The 15,685-nt window shown below is 39.1% G+C and overlaps 1 protein-coding gene across 1 annotated transcript in view; it reads left to right on the top strand.

Annotated features, from left to right (window-relative positions):
- CDON (cell adhesion associated, oncogene regulated) overlaps nucleotides 1-15,685 on the top strand; it is a 57,017-nt gene that overhangs the window by 28,262 nt on the left and 13,070 nt on the right. Inside the window, exons 14-17 of the mRNA XM_007463614.1 lie at nucleotides 3,737-3,859; nucleotides 6,509-6,730; nucleotides 8,735-8,985; nucleotides 11,732-11,811. Coding sequence (XP_007463676.1) covers nucleotides 3,737-3,859; nucleotides 6,509-6,730; nucleotides 8,735-8,985; nucleotides 11,732-11,811 — 676 coding nt within the window. The remainder of the gene's footprint in view (nucleotides 1-3,736; nucleotides 3,860-6,508; nucleotides 6,731-8,734; nucleotides 8,986-11,731; nucleotides 11,812-15,685) is intronic.

Here is a 15,685-nt window from a genome sequence, read left to right as displayed (position 1 = left end):
CAGCTACCTCCCCCAAGGCTTCATCTCGGACCTCCACTTCTGTCTGTTGTGTGCTTGAATGTTCCTTGCTCAGAGAACCCCCTCCCATTGACAGGAGATGCCCTTGTGATTTCTAACCATGCACTTATGTTTACTTCATGCAGTTTATCCTAGTTTAGTTGTGTGTGTACGGAATTATTTGCTTAAAGTTTGTCTCCCCCACTAAATGTTAACCTCCTTGTGGGCAAAGGGCCTTCTTTCCCACAGCTGTGTCCCAAGTCCTACAGTGATGAGATGTTTGGTGTTTATTGAATGAAGGAATGAATGAATGCTTGGAGTCCAAAAAGAACAGTGGAGTGTCTGGGAATGATCAGATTGGAAAAAAGACAAGGAACCAGCAACAGGACAGCTGTCTCCAAGTATTTAAGGACTAGGATGTGTAAGAGGAACTCAACCTGTTGGGGTGACAGAGGGGGGCTACAAGGAAATTTTGTGAAGGAGAACCCTCTAATACTGCATTTTTAGCATGGTTCTCTCACAAAATAATAAGCTCCCTAATTTGGGAGGTGTTCAGTAGAAGCTGGGTGCCTGTTTCTCAGTGATATCTTGGAAGGGATTCTTAGTATGAGAGGAAAGCTCCTTCCAATGTCTTTTTTTCACTCCAAGATTCTTCTGTTTTGAAATATTAATCTCCTAATGGATTGTGTCATAAAATTGTCCCAGGCTGAGGTTTCTTTCCTCTGAATTCTTGACATCAAATACTGCCACATAGTTTTTTGTTACAAGTAGTCTTATAATAAATTACTTTTAATGTGCACCATCATGTTTCTTGAAATATTGCAGCATTCATTTTACTGTTTATCCAATGGAATTACTTTTGCAACATGATGAAAAATTTATTGTCTAAGTTTTAATACCCAGCATATTTTTTGAATGAAAGAGTGATTGTTTCTCTTTTCTTAATCTGGAAAAGTAGGAAAGAAATGAGTCCCCAAATCTGCTTTAGACGTTAAGAATTGGGGAAATGTGGAAAGATCATTGTTAGTGGTAAAAGGATTCTGTGAAGTTGAGATAGTAGCTGCCTTGAGGGAGCAGTGGCAGGAGGAAGCATGATGGGGATTGGGGAGCCAGGACCCCTCCCTCTCTTCACCTGGGAGCTGGTCCCATGGCTGTGTTCTGCTCCTGAACATTCAGCTGTACAATAATGGGTACTTTCCCATATGCATATTTTACTTCATAAAAAAGCTGTTTAAAAAACGAAATGGAAAGAATTGTTAGTGACTGATCTACACTTTAGTCCTGGCTCGGTCTTCATTTTAGTTTATCTGGGTTAGGCGAGTGGGGCTCTCAGATTTTTATTTTTAAAATCTTTTGAGAGAGGCTACACTTTTGTTAGAAAATCGTTCTAAACAAGGCAAATGTCAGTAAAATGAACATCCCTCTCTGACTCCATCTGTATCACTCTCTTGCCCACCCTTCTGGGTTTTACTCTAGAAATAATCCGCTGATAAAGAGTTTCTAAACTATATTCTCTAGTTAAATCTTTGAACTTTTGCAGACTTGAGTGATGTGACTGTTGAGTGTGGAACTGGGAAATTGCTCTAAAGAAGACTTTGTTTTCACTGCAAGCGTCTGTACATGTGAGCTTTGCCTTGTGGTTCACAGAGAACTTGTTTATGAACGTAATAGATGGAGCAGTTAGATGTTTAAGTGGGCTTCACTGCGCTGTGTAATTTGCTCCTTCCTTGTTTTCAAGTTTATGAACTTGAAATTCTTTTTGTGGCAGTTGGAAACTATTGGCTTGTTTTCCCAAACCGAGGAGCAGAAGTATTTATTCTTTGTACCTAAAGTTTTCTTTAAAGTTTTAGATTACTTATGTATATTGACTCAAAATTGTTTAAGCTTTGAAACACAATTACATTGTTAAAGAATACAGTAAGAGAAGAGCAATTATATTAAGTTATCCTGTCTTCTGAATTAGGTTCCACATTTAGGTAAACTAAACATTTCCAACGTACCATGTTTTCGTGATGAATATTTTAATCTTGTAAATTGAGTTGAGTTCCAGGTAAGTCAGAGTATCAGTCATCCTGATCTTTAAGCCTGTGCTTTGGTTTTTTACCCTTTCTAAACTATTCTTGGAGAAAAATCTGCTTGCTAAGCAAAGGATACGCTGGTTGGTTGATTTTAAACCTAATAATGCACTTAGGTGTCTTATTCATCAGTGAGCCGTAAAACTTTCTCTTTGCCGATATTTCGAGTAATTGGAATAATTACCATAACACGGGATGTTAATCTAACAAAATATGTATTACTTTATTCTCTCTTATTAGAAACATATCAGAATTTTAGTTTAATTCCATTTCTTTACTAGTGCTACGAAAGGAAAACTTCAAATCTAGTGTAATAATTATTCAAGCGAATGGTGATAGGTGAGTGGAAGTCTGGGAAAGACCTAAAGATATAGAAAAAAGTTGAAGTCTTTTAGAAAAGTTTTTGGAATTTAAAAATAGATCTGTTCCTGTCTCAAGTAGATTTTGAGTCAAGTTTCTTTTAGGGTCCTCTTTACACTTATAAATGGGGCATAGAATTCCTCACTTCTTGAGCTTTTCATAGTCCCTTGATCCTAAAACAAGCAGATTCTCTTCCTTATAAAATATGGGGCTTATAAAATATGAACGAGGGGCTTTGTGTTGGTGTTCTGGAAGGGGGTCAGGGTGCTTCCGGGTCAAGGTGTTTTTGTCTGCGTTGACTTAGAAAGGATCCCAGAGCTATAGGTCCTGTCAGCCAAGCAGATATGACTTGTGTGTGTGGATTGGTTTTGTTTTGTTTTCCTTCCCCTTTAGTCGACTCTTAAATCAGTTGGTGGTATAGTTGAGTTTCTAAGAAACAGTGGAAACAGGTTGAAGAGGTAATTTCTAAGAAGGATTAAAAGCGCTTGAAGGGTTCATTGAATCTGGCACAAGTACCCCTGTTTATTAAAGTTTGTCACAGGTTCACAGAAGTAAAAACGGAGAGTCATTTATACTGGAGTGTTCAGTTTAGAAGTGTTTCTAAATGAAATGCTGGCCGCGCACCATGGATAACAGAATCATTCTGTTAGAGATGCTTGTGTGGTTTGGAGACCCTGGTGCAGAAGGAAAGAAATGGTGGGAGCGGTAGCCAAGAGTTTCCCATAGTAGACTTTGCTTTCTGACTGTTCTCGAATTCAGGCATTCATTTATATTTTGGATCATGTTGTGTCTATTACAGTGGAATTGAGAGTTTCACTGAGGCCTGTCTTGTAAGTGGTCACTTGTTCTGGGTAAGGCACCGTTTTCTGACCTCATACGTGGCGTTGCTTTCTGGTTAGGTGGACAGAGTGATTGACTTGCTGGGCTGAAGTAGGGGATCAAAGGACTGGAGGTGGTTTTTTGTTCTGTTTTGTTTTGTTTTACTTATGCATAAAATTAACACGTATTTTATGAAGGACTTACTACTAATTACTTGTAATGAATCAAAGTCTGCCCACACACAGGTAGAGCTTTAATTCCATTTCTCTCTTCTCTTTACCATTTTTTTCATGCCATGTAATAGAAATGCTATCTATCTGTTGTGCATTGCTAAAATATTTATATGAAATACACTTTTATTGCAGAAACTGACTATATGGTGTTGGCTGCTGCTCCAACCTCATTTCAAAATTACTAAGTGATTTTATTGACAATGTTGTTTAGGTTGTGGGTTGTAAAGCTTATCTTTTATTTTTCCTTCCTAGGTTCAAAGCAGTGGCACATGATAGGCCACCTGCAGCCAGAAACCTCCTATGATATTAAAATGCAATGCTTCAATGAAGGAGGAGAGAGCGAGTTTAGTAACGTGATGATCTGTGAGACGAAAGGTAGGGGAGGGGTCAGAATTAATGCTTTCTCCCTGGACAGAACTAGAATTCTGAACTCTGGATTATTCCTCCTGACTATCGATATATTTACTAAAGAAACTTTGGACCCTTTTTTCGGTGTATCCATTTAGACTGTCCCAACAGTCTAGCCTTCTGTCGGCTAGAGAACTTGCCTTAAGAGTAGTTTACATAAGTGTTCATTGTATTCATTAACTTCTGGGTGACTCTGAGTAAGTCATTTCTTTTTTTTTCCTCCATGAAGGAACAGAAATATTTGCTGACTAATTATCTGAGACTGCTGTGAGAATTAGAATCCTTAAAAAAAAGTATAAGGGTGTTTAAGGAAAAGCATTACGTACGTTTAAAGTGGTTTCTTGAATGACAGATACGTATAACACTACCTACTCGTTCAGTGAAGCGTAGTAAAGTTCAGAATTAGTCGATAATTCTAAGGTGAAATTCTCAGCTCTGCCTGCATACATAGATTAGCTGTAAAATACTACCATCGTTGAAAACAGAAGATACCACACTTGAATAATAGAAATAGCCAAAGTAGAAACAGGCTTAGAAAGATTGAATTATAAAGCTAAGACTCGGTTTCCTTGTTTAATTCTGAATCATGTGTCTTCCTGCTGCAAAACCCACATATTAAATTCACATTTAAACATATATACACACAGACCTGTAGACTTACCTTGAATTTCACTTGTTTAGCATATATTTGAGTACCTTTTTGTACTGAACACTGTGATATGTTCATGAGCATTTCTTACTTGCCTCCCGAGTGCTGTGAAACCCGGAGCAAAATTACATATAAATGAAATTTCTCATCTCTGTTCCCAAGACATTTAAGAGTCTAGCCAGGCGGAACATAAAACACAGACAATAATGTGCTAACTGTGCTGTTTTTAAGTATTATTAATTGACTTTGCTGGGGAATCAAAGGTTCTACCTACAGACTTTCAGATCAGTGAAAAACAAAAAACTTTAAAATGTTAACTGTTCATACTGAATGAGTTTCTAAAATGTGTTACACAGTCCCAGCCTAAGTAGAACATTTGATTCATGATTTCTCCTTTTAAAGAAATGACTCAGAGTTCTTGCTGTGAACAGCAATTGTCTTATCTTTAGTAATTCAGTAAATATTGGAGGCCAGCCTCTTTCCCCCACCCTTAAAGATCATAGACTGTCACGACTTTTCTTCAGTTCTCTGCTTTCTCTTTATGTTTTTCACCTCACATTGCTCGTGTCATGCTCCTGCTGTCTCTTCTTATTCATGCTAATGGGACCGTGTCATTCACCATCCACTGCAAAAGTTTCTGACTTCAGTGAGAGGTTGGCAACCGGTCCTCAAGCTTGGTGGAGTTTTGAATACATTAAGAGTAAATAAAGAGTGAATAAGCCTGACGGACTTCCCTATGAGTAATCATGGCATTTCATGTGCGATCTGTAACACCCATTTTTGTCTCAGAAACTTGTTTGTTGTCTTTGGAATTGTCAGGGACCTTAGAATTGTATAATCCAACATACCACCCAAAGTAGAAATTTCCTATAGAGACTCTCTGCCAGGTATTCTTCCAGCTTTCAGTGATGGAGAGCTCTTTCCTTGGAAAGGCAGCCTCTCGTTGACTGATTTCCAGCCCTATTCTGCATGGTTGAAGTTGCTGGAAAATAGAAGCCCGGTAGAATGTTTGTTAAAGTAGATATTTTTAATGACCACTCTGCTCCTGTAGGTTATTAGGAACCATAACAGGAGGTATAGTAACTAATAATACTGACAAAATGGATTGAACACTGCCGCGCGCCAGGCTCCATGCTGAGAGCTTTACTCTTTGTGACAACCTATGATGGGGCTGTTATTATCATCTCCATTTTCCACCTGCAGAAACTGGTTCATGGAGCTCAAAGTCTTACAGCTAAGGATAAGTGATGGAACAGGTTAAAAACCTGGGCAGTCCGGTTCTAAAGATCAGGCCATCAACCACTATGCTCTACTGCTTTTCTATGACATTTAAAGCATCAAGAGCATGTTATTTGGGGACAGAGAAAATGGGGTTTGTGTCCCACCTGTTATTAGCTTTTGTTGTTGCCATTATCCAGAGTACCAGTGGATTAGGTCAAAGCACTGCGTTTATGTGGACTCCAACATTTTTTGGTTTGGGAAGTTTAATATTATGTGTGAGGTTTTTGGAATTGTATATAATTGTCCTAGTAGTCCGGAATCATGTCTTCTAATATTATTCACATGCGAGGGGCATAAAATATCTAATTGCGAGTCTCATTCAGCTCAAAGCATATCAGATCGAAAGGAGTTTTTGTCCCATCTGTAAGTTGAAATCGTTTTATGTCAACTCTTTGGGAGTCTTCTGCAAGTACAATTGAGCAATAATCATATAGCAGCTTGGGTTAGACCAAGTGCATCTGTGTCTCTGATCTTATAATTTCTTTAGAATTTGTGACCTAAAACCTTGACGTTAGATTTTTAAACTTTTGAGCCCTCTTTGTGACTCATCGGTGGTCAGATCATCTCAGTACCAAGCGTAAACAGACTGGCTTGGATTCCTAACCAGACCTCCTTCGGAGAGTAAACCATTTCATAGAGAGTCTGTCTTCACTCTGACATCATGTTTTCCTGTATATTTCAACTAGTGAAACGGGTTCCTGGAGCTTCTGAGTACCCTGTCAAAGACCTGAGCACCCCTCCAAATTCTTCGGGGAGTGGAGGAAATGCTGGGCCCGCAAGCAGTCCCGCCAGAAGCAGTGACATGCTGTATCTGATCGTCGGCTGCGTTCTGGGCGTAATGGTGCTCATCCTCATGGCTTTCATTGCCATGTGCCTGTGGAAGAACCGCCAGCAGAATCCCATACAGAGTAAGTCATCCATCAGTGTCTCCTTCTCTTTTTTCTAAAGATAAGTAGAAAAAGATTGTCAGAATGAATACTGATTTCTAACACGTTCACGTATGAGTGTCATGGTATAAAACACATTCGATACTCTTCATTCAGCGGAGGTGACTTTAAAACAGTTCTAGCTGTAAGCCAAAGTAAGTGGAGCATCAAATTAAATTGCCCAGGAGAAATAAATAGCAAAGCCCAAACTAAGCAGGTCTCTATGTAAATAGCTGACTTAGTGCTGGGAAACTCTGGCTCTGTCGGACCACCAAAGAGGATGAGGACTTGAAGCATGAGCTTTGGAATTGCTGCAGGAGCCCCTCCATACGGGTCCAAATCTTGTCAGCAAGGAATGGAAAAGGCATGATGGAAAGGAGGGTAGTGAAGACTTTTCTAAGTTACTGTTCCGGGATGACACAGATGAAGGTACCACAGTCCTGATTCGGTACTTAATGTACTAAAACCTCTGCAGAGTGGTGTCCCCACCCCCAAATGTGTCCAGTAGTAGGAGTGTCCGAGCTGTCAGTGATGGTGCGTTAGAACCCTCTTCCCATTTCTTTCCCCATTTTTCTTCCCCTCCCTACCGTTTCTCTTCCCTCAGCTAGCATAAAAGAGCACAGTCAGATCAATCAGAGTCTTTAGTCTCTGCTGGGAGGAAGTATTTTGGTTTCCTCTTTGGCCCCAGGAGAAAGAGATGAGAAAAGAGCAGAGGAAGACCCCAGCCGTGACAGGCACTCGAGCAGCTCTTAGCCGGTTCCTGCCCATGGTCCCTTTTTAGTGAACAGCTCGGGGTGGGGTGGGGCGGGGGAGGGGGGGTAGAAAGTGATGTATTTTTATTGCCTTGGTGCCTTCCAGGAGATAGGCAGGGAGAGAAGTGATGCTGGTACCAGGCTGAAAGAGCTGGCCATCCCTTGATTGGGTCTTTTTCTAAATGGTTTTCATGTCATTGACTTTGAGTGTGTGAGAGTGCGCTGAACCATTAAAAGAAGAGTATTGATCTGGTTGTCTGAGCGAGATTAATCTGGCTAAAGTCATTTTCCTTTGTGACTTGATAACATGTTGAAAGATGGGAATTTATGATGGTAATGTTCATTCCGTCATTCATTCAGAAGATACTTGTCGGCTCTCTCCTGCGTGCTCTGCACTGTGGTGGACAGTGCAGGTATAATGCCCTCTCCTTATAGTTTAGTGGAGGAGAGAAGCAGGTATACTGATAATAACACACCTGTGATAATAACACACCTGTCATAGGAAAAGGAACACCTAGTCCAGTCTTGGCGCCTCCAATACCTGTGAAGAATCAATCGAAACTCTGACAACAAATCCTGTGCAGTTTAGATAATATACTTTCTAAAGGACATTTCACTTTTTCTAAATATATCTGGTAGGTGTGCCTCTGGGAATCAGATATTTGAGGCAGCTGTTGAAATGCTTTTAATATAAGGAAAGGGAATAATTAGCCTTTTGCCGTTGGTGCCTCAAAACTTCCAACTTGGCTGTAATAACCAAAGAACTATATGAATAGTGAATGTTTCCCCAACCCCATCCTTTTACTTAAAAGTGGTGTTTATTGCTTTTTGAAATATCCTACCTAAAGTTATCCTGTTGTACAATTTCTTTCAGCACTTGGAAGCACAGGGGAATTTAAACACCTTTTTGTAGTGTTGCCGGTACTTTGATAGTTTCAGCTTGCATAGTTTATTAATTCTCTTTTGAGTAATTTCTCTCTGGTTAATTTCTCCTCCCATTAAAGAGTCATAACTAATTTACAGTTCCTGGCTGACTCCACACTGTAAAGGAACTAACAGCAATAATTTTATTAAAGCATATCTCACAGGGAGGCTTTAAGCGAACACTTTTTTAGAGTATTTTATTTTAGTATAGTTATAGTTTTTTAAGGGTTTAATTAATAAAACTTCCCAAGCAAGAAGAATTGTCCTTTTCAGTATCTAACCTTTTCTTTTTGTTGTTCTCTCTCAACAGAATATGACCCACCAGGCTATCTCTACCAAGGGTCAGATGTTACTGGGCAGATGGTGGAATACACCACTCTGCCTGGCACAAGCCGAATAAACAGAAATGTTCGTGGAAGCTTCAGCAATGGCTGCTCCCATCTCCACCATAAGCTCCCCAGTGGAGTCAGCGGGAGCTTAAATGGAGGACTCTACTCTGGGCGCACGAACTCTCTAACCAGGACACGTGTGGATTTTGAACATCCTCGTCATCTAGTGAATGTAAGAGACCCAATTATAAATAAAAGCGCCCCTGTGCCCCACGGTGCCAGGATACAAGAACAGGGCCAGCACGCGTGGTCTTTCCCAATATAGAAACCTCACAGGTTCACTGGAGTGGACGTAGCTGAAAGCTCATATGCTTAGACGAGTCAGGCAGATCTTGAAACTGAGTGAAGCAAGTTGGGGATGGGACAGAAGCGGTGGAGGCATGGGAGAGTTGTGCACTGTCTTAAAGCAGCAGCCCCGGTTCAGTGCCCATTGTTTGTATGCAGAGCTGAGGGCCCCGTGTGGCCTGGTCTTCTGATTTTTCACGACATCCGTAAATCTGGGTGAAATCACCAGATTTTTTTACACGTTGGCAACTAATTCCAGTTTTAGAAAGCGTTGCGTGGGCCATGCACAGCATGTCTGCAGGCCGCCAGATTGTCACTTCTGACCCCCTGTGAGGTTTTTTTGATTTGTTTTGCCCCATGTGTGTTTCTGTGGTTGCCTGTTCTGTGTGTTTCTGTGCTTTATGTTTTACAATATTAGTATTCTCTAGCCACAAGGAGTGATAAACCTTTAAAACTACATTATTTCAGGGATAACCAGCTGATAGAGTTTAATTTTTGAAATGAGAGTAGAATGACTGACGTATTTTAGATTTGTGCTGGTGAAAGAGATTCTCTGCACTAGGCAGTTTGACTTATTACATTGTTTGGATATGCATCCACATTATTTTTCAATCAGATAGATAATATGTTAGTTCGTCAATTAGGCACTCATTTACGTTTTTGTCATTGTTCTGATTACAGATATATTTACCCATAACCCACAATGTGCTAAAGTTTGGAGAAGTTTAGAGATTTTTTTTTTATCTTCAACAGTAGTAAAGGTTTATTAAAATATTACCTTTGGAGAACAAAACTATAATATATATTTGTATCTTAAAGCTAGAAATCTAATGGCTTTCCTGTGACCTAGCTTTAGTATGTCATAGAAAAAATATTTAATTTGCTTTAGTGCATCTCATTACCAAACGAGAATAATGATTTCATTATTTTGTGTGGAAAGACATGGCTTATATTCAGACTTTCTAAACTTTTTTTGTCACCATTCCTAGTCCAAACTAGTAACATTGTCCAAGAAACTGAAGGAGAGAGCATGACGCTTTGAACAGCACATGCTGTTTCCATAAGAAGAAAAAATAACTCTGATGCTTGCTTTAGTATTTGAACACAGTACTTTGTGTTTTTTGAACAATGAGTTGCTATTTAAATAAGAGTTGCCCCATTAAGTGTACAATTTTAGAGGTTATCCTCTGTGATCTTAACTCATTCATTTTCTTACTATTCTCTTCTGGGAAGGTGGAAATAGGGACATACTTTATTTATTTATTTTATTATTATTATTATTTATTTATTTTTTTTTTTTTTGCGGTACGCGGGCCTCTCACTGCTGTGGCCTCTCCCGTTGCGGAGCACGGGCTCCGGACACGCAGGCTCAGCGGCCATGGCTCACGGGCCCAGCCGCTCCACGGCATGTGGGATCTTCCCCGGACCGGGGCACGAACCTGTGTCCCCTGCATAGGCAGGCAGACTCTCAACCACTGCGCCACCCAGGAAGCTGGGGACATATTTTAAATGCTGTTGATCATAAAAATGATTGAATTAACTGTAATCCGTTTAGTGATTCAAATAAATGCATCATCCTGTAGGTTGTTAACTTCATTTTTTTCGGAAGCTTTGGAGTTTATCCTCATGGACTGAATGTAGCATAGGTATATTCTTTCTCTCAAAGTTTTCTTAAAAATTCCTATTGCTAGTTGGCTCAGGAATGTTGAGAGAAATTTTCAGTCCTTTTGGTTTGCTTCGATTCTGGCTGTTGTTATGAGATGAATGGAAGTGGAAAGTGTTCTGGGGAAAAACGATTGCCTGAACTTCTCCTAACCTTGAAGGCCTGAGTTTGGGTGCAATGTAACAGCCTCCCTCACCCTTATCAAATTCAGTTCTGCTGTTTTGCTTTTGAAAGCAGAATTTTGACTCTGACCATAAGGCTGGTTCAAGCCCTAACTTGAGTTTTGAAGAGCTCTTGCCATCGTATATGTCAAGTGAACATTTTACAATGAGGTGTGTGTTAATCTGGGCATTTTTCTTAATTGCTAGGCAGTTTCCGCCAAAAGCAACAGCAAAATATTAATACTCCGCTCCAAGTCATCACTGGCTGAGAATCTGCTCCATCTGGAAAAATATAACATGTTTTAAGACTCATCTAGTCCAGTGAACAGACCTAATCGAAATAATTACAGGAAAATGAAGATGGGTTTATCTTGTGACATCATTCAAACAGATTTCCACCCTGTTTCTCCAACTGACATCCCATAAAATTTTTCCATGACTGCTAGGAAGGTAAAAATGAATAGGAGGTTATAACACATAGAATATTTTGGGCCCATTAGATTTGAAACACTGAAGGGAAGTGACTAAACTTCTCCCTTCATTTACTTGCCTCTTTCCAGTACAAACATACATGCAGAAAACATAGGAGTTAACTTTTTGGAGAACACTTTTAATATTGTGCAGCACTCATTTGTGAATACAAGTAAATAGTGATAAACATAACATGGCTCAGGGAGATGGTTAAAATATACCACATAGCCATTTACTGTTGGTGCGGCTTTTACATTTGAGATGATGTGGTTACGAGTCTATGGCACCTTCAGCACTCTTTCTTTTTCTCTTTTTCCCTGTACTTGCTTCCTGATAAGGGTGGTGGCCTGTACACGGCAGTACCTCAGACTGACCCGATGGAGTGCATTAGTTGTCGAAATTGTCGGAACAACAATAGGTATGTTGCTGTGTTTGCACAGGTGGTTGTAAATAGTTTTGTGGCTCCCTTTGTTATTCTCCCTTCAGCAAAGGAAGTTCTTACAATTTTACCTAAGTTATAAAATCTCAGAATGTGGAGTCTTAAGTTTAAGGCTGTTACTCAGTTTTTGCCCCAGTTTTACAATTTTTACCTTTCTGTACTTTGGTTTCTTTAGATATATTGACAATATTGATGACTCTTTCTCACTGAGATACTTTTAAGAGGTTTGATGTTTTTGAAATCTTTGAATTAGTGTCATTCTCTGCATACAGACTTTATCTTTTCTCACCTGTTCTATTTTCAGTGGAGTTCTTTTCTATGCTATGTGATATTTTCTACTCTATATTCTGGATGAGAGCATGTTTGAATGTTAGGGGAAAAACCCTGTGTGTATGGTAATGTTTTTTCATAGTAACATTACTGAAATTTTCATATCAGATTATCCAATTTTTTAAAAATTCTTAAACCCTTAAGATAATTAAGTAGCATAATCTTGATTTCTTTTAATTTCTGTTTTTTTTAAATTAAGAGTTATATGTACTCACAATACTTCAGACAAGATAAAAATAAGTAGAGTGAAATGTACATTTAAATTTTGACAGAATATTCAGAAAGCTTTCATGCTAGTTCTCTATGTATTAATCCCAAAGGATTATCAAATATTTTGTTGTACTGAAGTTGCATCTGTCAGAAATCTCAGTTCTTTCTCTTACATAATGATGGTGTTGGATTACATGGTCTCAAAAGTCCTTCCCAACTCTAAAGCTCTGCAACTTAAAAATCATATTATAGTTAGTACATAAAATACCTGGAGTATGGACTGGAGTTTGGTTAGTTCATTACTGAAATGGGATTTGACCCATATTTTCTAAAACGAATTATGAAGTTAACAGTTGCATCTGGGAGTTATCAAAACCAGAACTTGAAGAAGGAATCGGTCGACCATTGAATTAAAAGTACATTGTTTCATCATGTGTTTTGAGAGTTGCAGAGCAAACGCAATAAAGCTTTCTGGAGATTTTTTTTGTTTTTTAGTCATTTACTTAACCCATCTTAGGGTTTCTATATTAGCAAGAGCCATCTGCCTGTCTTGTGTACTAAGATTTGCTTGTTACACTTTAAAATTCTGTATGACCCTAGCTAAATTTTAAGATGCTCGTAACAGTGAAGCTGCAGTTTTGTCCTGAGCTTGTCAAAGGCTTTATCACAACTTGTTAGGAGCATGCTAAAGAACTGGTAAAGATGGTTTATACGCCTGGTAAGTAATCAGGTGGACTTAATTAAAACACATCCTTTGTGGTTCCTGTGGTCATCAGCAAATGTGATTCAACCCAGACGTTAGAATGATGGAATGAGCAGACCTCAGGTCTAAGAAGAAGTAAACATAGGCTTTGCCACTGCTTAAATCTATGATCTTGGGAAAGTTATGTAATCTCTCTGAGGCTATTCCTTATCTGAAAAATGGAGAATTGTCCTAGATAGTGTAAAATTGCTCCCAACATACTCTGATTATAGATTTTGGTAATTTGCTGCTCGTCATCTTTATAATGAGGTATCATATCCTAGTACCAAAAATACATCCCATTTCCTTAAAAGAATTTGAATGACTTTGCCATCTTGCATTCATGGCCATTTTTGTATGTGTGAGCGTGTGTGTATGTGGCATTTGGGGGGTTTATTATACATGTTTTTTTTTTCCTTGAAGACAGTGGACAATTATATTTCTATTGGTTTTCAAGTTAATGGCCTCTTGCATTTCACATATAGGGGTTTTATCTGGGAGCATAGGTGAATTCTCTGCGGCCTGAGAAAGCCAGCTTCTGTTTCTGCCTGCCATGCCTCCGAGGTTAGCCAAGTGGCTCATCTGGCTTCCAGGAGCGCTTATGTGGTTTTGACACGGATGAACATCAGTAAATACCTATCTTCAACTCTGCCAAATTGGAATCATTAAATCTAAAGCGTCTAAGCCATTTAACGTTGTAACTGAAAACAGGTATATCCCCTCTCAAGATCCCCAAGATGGCAAAATTTGTAATAAGCTTCTAATACTGAGAGGCAGGTGATATATCATGTGCTCCCCAAATATGCACAATTTTCATCAATTTACACTTTTAGAATGTCGACATTATCACTAAGACTAAATTTGCGTTTCCTAATGCCAACTGAAAAGAGTGTGTACACAAAAAGAGGTATAATTTCGGTTAAGACATATGAGGGCTATCCAGGGGATATTTTAGAGTTTTTCGCTCTTCAGTCAAAAGAAACATTTACACTAGCCACTGGAATAGGTTCTGAGGTGTTTCCAGGCAGAAGGAATCACAAGTCCTGGAAGGAGGAAGGATAATGCTTACATGAGGGTAAATAGTCTAGTTCAGTGGTTATCAAACTTCAGCACACACTAGAATTAACTTGGAGCACTTGTAAAAACACAAATTATGAGGCTCTACTTCTAGAGTTTGTGAGTCAGTAGGTCTCGGGTGGGGACGGAGAATTTGCCTTTCTGACGAGTCCCAGGGCTACTGGTGCTGCTGGTCCTGGGACCATGCTTTGAGAAACACTGACATAATTTAGCTGGAGAAATGCAAATAGAGGGAGCAGGATATAAAACTGGAAAACCAGTCTGAGTTTATATCATGGATGACCCTTACTGTCAGGGTTTACTAGTTTATTTAATCAACATTTATTGAGTGCCCACCATGTCCTAGGTACTGGCCCAAGCCCTCCCTCCAGAGAGCCAACAGTTAATAATAGTGACTCACAGCCAGAGCTTGAAGTATAGTGAGTAGAGTTTGAAGGAGCACACTGAATCTTGTAGTTTTATATTTAAGGAATAGAAAAAAATCTCTATTGTTTCTGTAATCTACAATACAGGAGGGATGTGAGATTTTTACATTAATCAAAAAGGGGGATATGGGTTAAGTGTTGAGAAACATGGGGCTTAGTGGCACAATGATTCTTTTGAAGATTTTTAAGAGAGGGAGCCATCTATGCAAGATGTGTATAATAAGCCGGTTAATGGTAGTAGGCAGTACGCTGGTAGGATTGGAGGGAGGAGGCCAGTGTGACTACATGTGTAATGAAAGCCTTAGCTTCACGCGAGGAATGGGGGTGGAAAGGAAGAGAAAAGTGAGATTCTAGAGCTGGAATCTTTAGGACTTGGCCATTGACTGATTGGGATCTGGGAAAAAATGGGAGGTTCAAATGAATAGAAAGTTTCAAACACGAATGACCTGGTAGTTGCCATGGTGACAGTCATAGAAATAAGAAACTTAATAAAATGATATATGGAGGAAAGTTGATGAATTTGGTTTGGGGCTTTTAGAGTTTCAACTGCCAGTTGGGTATCTAAGTCAAGGAGACACAGGAAAATGCTGGTCTTGGGTTCAGGGGGTAGATTGGGACAATGATCTCTATATTTCAGAGTCATTTGTATCAAAGTGATAGAATTTAAGAATAGGTGGGATCACCAATGGAGACAGTAACCATGGTAGTTTGATTATTTTTATATATTTAATTATTTAAGGTATTTGTTTGCTTAATTTCTTAAGGTTTTTTTTTTTAAGCTTTTTGATGTGGACCATTTTTAAAGTCTTTATTGAATTTGTTACAATATTGCTTCTGTTTTATTTTTTTTGGCCCCGAGGCATGTGGAATCTTAGCTCCCCGACCAGGGATCGAACCCACACCCCCGGCATTGGAAGGCAAAGTCTTAACCACTACACCACCAGAGAAGTCCCTGTTTCTTAAGTATTTAAAGTGATTAGACATCTTTTTTATAATCCTCTCTTTTATTATTTTTTGCTTATTGCCTTGATGTATCTTCAAAGAGATGAGGAAAGGGGTGTGAAAATCA

Source organism: Lipotes vexillifer, unplaced genomic scaffold (assembly GCF_000442215.2).
Source record: "Lipotes vexillifer unplaced genomic scaffold, Lipotes_vexillifer_v1.1 scaffold442, whole genome shotgun sequence".
Classification (NCBI taxonomy): domain Eukaryota; kingdom Metazoa; phylum Chordata; class Mammalia; order Artiodactyla; family Lipotidae; genus Lipotes; species Lipotes vexillifer.
Note: the sequence above shows the minus strand (reverse complement) of the source record. Positions and strands in the feature narration are given on the sequence as shown.